This window comes from Asparagus officinalis, chromosome 3 (assembly GCF_001876935.1).
Source record: "Asparagus officinalis chromosome 3, Aspof.V1, whole genome shotgun sequence".
NCBI lineage: Eukaryota > Viridiplantae > Streptophyta > Magnoliopsida > Asparagales > Asparagaceae > Asparagus > Asparagus officinalis.
This window is the reverse complement of record NC_033796.1, coordinates 31,211,206-31,219,018: the sequence shown is the minus strand read 5'-3', so window position 1 is coordinate 31,219,018 and position 7,813 is coordinate 31,211,206. Positions and strand designations below refer to the sequence as shown.

The window sequence follows — 7,813 nt, the reverse complement described above, 5'->3', positions numbered from 1 at the left end:
AAGGTTTCGGAGACGATGCTCCGCCATGGGATTTGACGGAGGCGAGCGGTGAACGTCATCGAGAATGAAGGACGATGGCAGCGATTTTGTTCCCCCCTTGTGATTAATTAACATTTTAAGTAGCTTACAATGAGAAACCACATTTAAAGTGAATTTATAACTCGAACTACTTTCTAGAGAAATTTTCACTAAAAAAATTCATATAGAACAAATTTTTTAAACATACCCATTCCAACTTTTTATTTTCAAAACCGACTCTTTTTTTTTTTTTTTTACCAAAACCGACCCGATTTTATGATTAGCAGACTAATCACCTTCCTAAATAGTCGGGGTTGGCAACCCCGACTATTTAGGACGGTGTTAAACCCTAATTAGAAGCATTAAACCCTAAAAATTAATGTCCTAAATAGTCGGGGTTGCCAACCCCGACTATTTAGGAAGGTGATTAGTCTGCTAATCACAAAATCAGGTCGGTTTTGGTAAATAATAAAAAAAGAGTCGGTTTTGAAAATAAAAAGTTGGAATGGGTCTGTTTAAAAAATTTGTTCAATTCATATACCTACCTTAAAATAATTTATGATTCAAACCATATGAGTTTTTTAAGAGTGTTTTTGGGAGTTTAGTGAAAGGTTTAACTGTGAGGTAATTTATTACAACATGTACATATTTTAAAGATGGTTAATATATAAACTGGCATTTCAACACGGTTTGTGTATATTATCTTATTTTAAAGGTTTCTAGGAAAAAAAACTCAATTTTGAAATTATGCACCTTGAGATGTTTTGGACAGCATTTATACGCTCTGAAATTCCTAAAAAAATATCCACTTTTAAAATCTTATGTTATGATACCGTGGCAATCTTCTCATGAGCTTTCTCACAGGACATTTCGGTTCCGTTTGGCAAAGGGTTAATAAAGAGGGATTAAGGAGAATGATTAACATAGTTAGCCAATTCGATAATCCGAAGGACTAAATTATTAACCTGTTATATAAGTTTTGTTTTATCCCTTGTGATCAGTTTTAGTGTTTGGGAATAACAATGATTTTAACTATTTTCTTTATAATTAGAAGGGTTAACTTTTAATCCTTCTAAATAGGAGTATTAGTAAACCCCTCATTTTGAGAGGTTAACTCATTTTAATCCCTCTAAAGGGGTTAGCTTAACCCTTCTGTATTTTTATGTTTGGCAAATTATGGAGGGTTAACTCACTTTAACCCTTGTATAGATTTTTTATGTTTGGCGGGTTAAGAAGGGGTTAAGTCTCCTTAACCCCTCACTTAACCCTTTGCCAAACGGTACCAAAGCTGCGTTTGGCAAGAGGTTAAGAGAGAAGGAGTAAGTATAAGGGTTAACTTAGTTAATCCATCGTGAAGGATTAAAAATTTTCTAATTCCGTTTGGATTCGATAGTTAAGACAATGGGTTAAATCATTTGTGTTTGGCAAATGAAGAAGTGCTAAGGAGATTAATCTCATATTTTTTTTAAATATCACTTTCGCCCTTACTGAAAATTTATAAATAATTGCCTCATTAAAATAAAAGGAGTTTGAATTTATGTAAAGCTAACTATAAAAGTATTACAATTATGTATTATTCAATAAATGATTGTTCAGAAGGTAAATAAAAATAAATTATCATTTTCGCGTCATTTCAAAAGCTAAAGAGAGATAATGAGCTAACAAAATATTATATGGCTTCTTATCTATCAATAAAAAGATTTGATTATTCAAGGAAAAAACAATCTACTCAATAACTATATATAAAATTATAATTTTTGCTCATATAAAGATAATAAAAGACATAATTCAACCTCCTTATACTTTAATATTCGACAACTACAGATATCAATTATTCCAAAGCCATAAAGCAATCCTATTGCGAAGCTGCTCACCCCTTAAACTTTCATCTGCACCAACCATGTATTGGGGTCTTCTTCCTCCTCCTCCTCATTCATCTCTAATCCATTAAGCATATTAAAGTATTTATCATTTCCCTGATGCCTTGCAATAAAATTATGAAGAACACAACAAGCTACAACGATTTTGACTTGAGTTTTATAAAGAAATGGAGCAGGAACTTTCAAAATTTTGAATCTTTGCTTTAAAATTCCCTATGTTTTTTCCACTGCATTACGTAGTTGTGCATGTCTATGATTATATTTGTCTTTAGTATCTCGATAGGCTCTGGTGGTCCTGTTTGCAAAATCTCCAAGATGATAACGTGATCCACGATATGGGGCGATAAATTTTGAAGTATTAGCATATCCTGAGTCAACTAAGTAAAAGTGACCTAGCATATTAAAGTATTTATCATTTCCCTGATGCCTTGCAATAAAATTATGAAGAACACAACAAGCTACAACGATTTTGACTTGAGTTTTATAAAGAAATGGAGCAGGAACTTTCAAAATTTTGAATCTTTGCTTTAAAATTCCCTATGTTTTTTTTTCCACTGCATTATGTAGTTGTGCGTGTCTATGATTATATTTGTCTTTAGTATATCGATAGCCTCTGATAGTCCCATTTGCAAAATCTCCAAGGTTTAGTTATGAGGGTTAGGCCGCCCCTAGGCCAGCTCGCCCGGTGTTATGCGTGCTATTATACTGCAACCTTCTCCTCTTGCGTTGTTTTTCTATAGATGTTTAACAAAAGCTAGAAGTAATTTACCTGTAGGAAAATGTGAGATCCTGGGCTCTGATTGCAGCAGCTCAATCAATGTCACAACTAGATCTCACAAATCCCACATCACAAACAATAGAGAAAGATAGCCTAAAACCCAGGTAAAAACCTGCATTTATTCTGTGCAAGTATGCCTTCAAGACTCAATGCAGCATTGATCAAATGAAAATTTCATATAATTTAATAAGGCTTGCTTAAACTTTTATAAGCTACCATTCATCATTTGGCAAAGGCAGGTCCCCCATCAACATCCTCCTCCGTAATTATGTCCACAAATCGGTATCCAGTATCCATATACTAATGATCAAATGTCTGCCATTTTCACTCCATACTATATCAAACAATTTTCTCTATGCTCTTATTTCGCCCTTTGTATAAGTCAAAGCATCAAAATTCCAAGGTCAAAGCATATCTTCTTGAAAACCAAATATTATTTATGGCAGGTTTATTGCGATTGCGTAATTAATCTTTTTCTTTACTTTTCTATAAATTTTATTATGATAAATTTTCAGAACCAATCTAGTCCGCCATGGATTAATACAATATTGTTAGGGGGCGGAGGCGATGGGCAATGCGAGCCAACCGCATACTCACACCCCGAATCTAACCTGACCCAGACTCATACAGGTCGTCGGCTAGGTTGGGTTGTCTCCGAGACCCGCTAACAAAAATCTTAAGTTCAGCCCTTGGGCTTGCTGAGTCTAGGTCCGACCCAACCTGGCTAAAAATCTAACCGAACCGGTTCACACGTCAGGCCCGATCGGGGGAATGCCCACCCCCAATGATGTCATTTGTTGAGTTATATGAGGGGAGAAAGAGAAAAAAAGAAGAGAAAGCTTAGAGAAGAACCTTCCTAGGGTTTTCTTGAAGCTTGTTGGGGGCTAAATTGGAGCAACAGTCTTTAAAGGAGAAGCAACCTCTAGAGGTGTTTATGTTGTGCAAGTCCTTTCCAAAGGTTAGATATTTTTGGGGCCCATATTTGTAATTTTCACATCCATAGTGAAATACATTTTTCCCCCTTTATTTTATTTTCTATTATTTATTATTAGTTATTATTATTGTTATTGTTGTTGGATTGTTTTCCAATCGTCTTATATTTGGCCTAACCATATGTAAATTCTTCTCTCTCTTTTGGGGCTTGCTATTGTTCTTGTTGTTTGCCCTTTTATTAGTAAATAAGCATGTAGACTTTGCATCCCAGTAGGAAGCGAAGTGATTCTACACAACCCTCAGTTTATAATCCAGCATATAGTAAAGAAGTACTTTTGAGTGATTACATTCATGTGAAATACATTACCTAGAAGTTCAATGGATGCAACTCTTAGGTGGAACTCAAAAACGCATATCAAAGTATTGGAAGAGAGTTCCCTGTATTTTCATATGATCATGCATTTGCAATTGCGCTTGTTGCGCCCCAATCAACCCTTAAATCTTACAGTTCAGATATTGATCTCACAAGCATTTCTTCAACACACATCATAAACTCTGAGATCATGTCGAAAATAAGAACTAACTAGTGTGCTCCTCGTGCAAAACACGACCCCCATTTTTTATTTCCGCTATAGTAATTCTGTTTTTAAATGTTTTTGTAACCACTACAGAACATTTTTAAATGATTCAGTATCCGTCGTGCGACAGTGATAACGCTGCAGTAATATTTTTTTAGATCACTGCAGTCCCCGTATGTGCTATAGTAATAACGCTACAGTAAATTCCTGTATCGTTTTACTGTGGTATGAATAGTAAATCCTCCTCTACTCTATACAAACGGGAGGACACATGGTTCACTATTCATGCTACAGTAGCATTTACTGTAGCATTATTTGCGGAAGCAAATATTGAACTGGGCACTGTAGATTTTTCTGAAAAAATATTACTATAGCACACGGAATAGTGCTGCAGAGGCATGATACAGCAATTTAAAAATACTGTAGCAGTTAGAATCGGGATTACTGTAGCAGGCAAAAAAATCTTGCTTTGCACAGTGTTCACACTAGTATTATTATGGAGGAATAGATGCATTGTATCTTGATACAACCGGAAAATACTTAACAGCACCGTTGAACCAAAAATCCGCAGTGTATACTGATCCAGAGGAGAGAAATAAGGTATTTCCAGAAGAAAAAAATGCATTCACCACTTATTAGAAGTTCTTCCAGAATAACGCACATATGGCGAACATAAAACTTAATTTTTACCAGATATTTATGAAAATAAACCGACAGCATTGTTCAGAAGCATAAACTGGCATTTGAGCCTTATGCATAAACCTTACATTCAGAAAACAAACCCACGGATCTCGGATTGCTTATCCAAGAAAAGTTAAAACAGAAGATCTCTGCACAATGTCATTTATTTGCTTTACCCCAATTTCCTTCAAAATTTACTTTTTGGCACCGTTGGCGGCAACTTCTCCATCAACAGCCAAAGGAACGGATTTTGCCTGAAATAAAACATGTATCAAATTGACTGTAACCATTAACTAACAAGCATGTTTCACAAGGGAGGTAACTCACCAAATTGCGGTACTTAAGTGCATAAAACATCTCAAGGTAGCGCTTAGTCTCACGGCGTTCCAAGTTAGAGACGAACTTCCAGAAGCCATAGACACCAGATAAAGTCATCAGACTCTCAGAGTACTTCTTCCAGGTGTACCTAAACACACGAAGTAGTATGTTAGTAACAAAGCCTCCAACTCTGAAAAAAAATTTAAAGTTTGATTACCCTCCATTCGTTTTCGATATTCATTTAGAGAGTTTGTTAATGATACAGTTAAAAACCTTAAAAAATACAGATATTTATGATGCAACATTTTCCGCCCTTGCCATTAGGTTATATTTTGACTATTTTATTCCTGCAATTTCACTGGTAAGTTTCTAGACAAACGATTTAACATCAGCAAGTCAAATAATTAAAAACTATCCCTAGCGTTAATTTATATAAAATTACAGGTCAAACATTGAGCTGTAATTTCTGTTATTGTATTTTTAAAATGAGATAATGCATCTCTAGGATCTCGAGACATATTAGTGCAACTGCAAGACGAATTATTTAGTTTTCTACCTAAATATTATTCACAGAGAGGAGAGTGCTAAGATTAATCATAAATAAGATAATATTGTTAACTTACTTCTCTTCAATTCTCCTTAATCCTCCATTAGAGAGCTTGTCCCAGTGGGTAGGGTCTTGCTTGCACTTCTCGAAGAAATTCACAATCAGCTCAGAAGCTTTGTCCCCCTGATAAGGATCAATATGGTAGCCAGAAACTCCATTCACTATAATCTCTGCTGGCCCTCCATAGACAGTTGCAAACATTGGCAGACCGCAGGTCATAGCTTCAATCACGGTAAGCCCGAAAGCTTCATATAGAGCAGGCTGAAAATAAAGAATTGCAAGTAAATCACCAACTTGATAAAAAAATTCTAAAGGCTATGATGTTATCTGTCTGCAATAATATGCTTGCTATAAATCATTACCAGTTATCGTATTAGGAGCGCCTCACATCCATTCAGTTCAGGAGCGAGTTCAGTTTAGCAAAGAAAAAACATGTGGTGGAATTTAGTCGCTTATTGGAAAAACAAATAGATGGGCATATGGTTTAATATGCTTAGGCTTATGATTCAATGAGAGTTCTTTTTCGAGTCAATATGGAGACAATATTAACTTGTTATCAGGACAGCTACAGACAATGATTTCGAAACTGGTAATACCTGAACAAAAGCCCCCTTAGTATCAGCAATGCATCGGTAAAGCTCCCCATTACGGACCCGGTTCATCTGTGCAGAGATCCAACGGATGTGACCTTCCAACTTATGCTCCTCAATGAGCCTATACATTTTCTTTTTCTCCTCCAGCTCCTCAAGATCCTTAGATTCCTTCTTATGATCTCCAGCCACTACGACAAGGTTAACGAGCTCCTGCAAACGGCGATTCTTACCATACCACTCTACCAATCCCGTTATGTTCTTCACCCTATCCAACCGTGCCATAGAGAATATTATAGGCTTGCTCTTATCCTTCAAGTACCCCCTAAAAATTTCCCAAGAATTTGGTTAATAATCTAAATTGTTAAGGGACTAAGAACAGGGAAAGATCAGGACGGAAGTGGGAGCTTACTTGTGCTCGGTGTTGTCAACAGGGTTGTAGAGTAATTCTTCGATCTCTGAGTGGAAAGCAGTTAGCCTCCTACTCTTCTCAGAGTAAGGGAAGTAAATGGACATGTCAGCCCCAGGGGAAACAATGTTGAACTTCGGATCAAATACGTTAATCCCATGCACAACACGGTAGAGTCCAGGAAGAGTGAATGCAGTATGAGACTCGTATTGTCCCACAGTATCCTTGCTGAAATATAAATATATATGCAAGAAATTGTGCTTAAAAGGCCATAACTTTTAATGAAGATACTAAAAGCATGTAGAAAGAATCACATTAGTACCTGCCAGCAATCTCCTGGAAAGTACTGGTGATGATGAAGTCGGTATGATTCATAGCAATCAGATCAGCTGTGAATTGGCAAGAGAAATGATACTGGTCCTCAAACTTCTTCCAGTAGATATCGGAGTTCGGGTACTTGGTTTTTTCCAAAGCATGGGCAATAGTGCACTGGTATCACATGAGCAAAATAATCAAATATAAGAATCAGAAGATACAGTGAGAAATAAGATTATTGTTTTATTCTATAAAGATTTAGTATTGGGAAAGAAAGATGTTGGCAAATTCTTTTTGCATCTAAACCTGAGTAACTCCTAGTTTATGTGACAATAGAGTCGCCACAAGATTTCCATCACTGTAGTTTCCAATGATAAGATCTGGCCTGCCCTGCAATTCTCCGGCCAGCTCATTGGCAACATCCTATAGCAACATCCAAAGCTTTATAAACATGCAAAATGTTTAAAGTTCAATGAGAAATTTAGTATAGATGAGGAATTTTACATCAGCAAAAGTCTCGAGATATGGCCACACTTCAAATCGAGAGATCCACTTACGGAGTATCCCGTTCTCATTTCTGAAAGGGACACGAAGAATGCTGGTGTGCTCAGTTCCAAGCACCTTCTCTAGCCTCTGGCCACAAGTTGTCCCCACTGCATCTGGTAGCAACCGAGTCACCTACACAAGTCAAATGTTAAACGTAGAG

General features: G+C 36.4%; 1 protein-coding gene across 1 annotated transcript in view; it reads right to left on the bottom strand.

The window, feature by feature from the left end:
- The window catches only part of LOC109833647 (sucrose synthase 2-like), a 3,702-nt gene continuing 679 nt past the window's right edge, over positions 4,791-7,813 (bottom strand). The window contains exons 4-11 of the mRNA XM_020401389.1: positions 7,612-7,785; positions 7,414-7,530; positions 7,115-7,281; positions 6,796-7,020; positions 6,390-6,708; positions 5,810-6,054; positions 5,196-5,334; positions 4,791-5,122 (exon numbers count right to left, since the gene is read on the bottom strand). Of these exons, the coding sequence (XP_020256978.1) occupies positions 5,063-5,122; positions 5,196-5,334; positions 5,810-6,054; positions 6,390-6,708; positions 6,796-7,020; positions 7,115-7,281; positions 7,414-7,530; positions 7,612-7,785 (1,446 nt within the window). The 3' untranslated portion in view covers positions 4,791-5,062. The remainder of the gene's footprint in view (positions 5,123-5,195; positions 5,335-5,809; positions 6,055-6,389; positions 6,709-6,795; positions 7,021-7,114; positions 7,282-7,413; positions 7,531-7,611; positions 7,786-7,813) is intronic.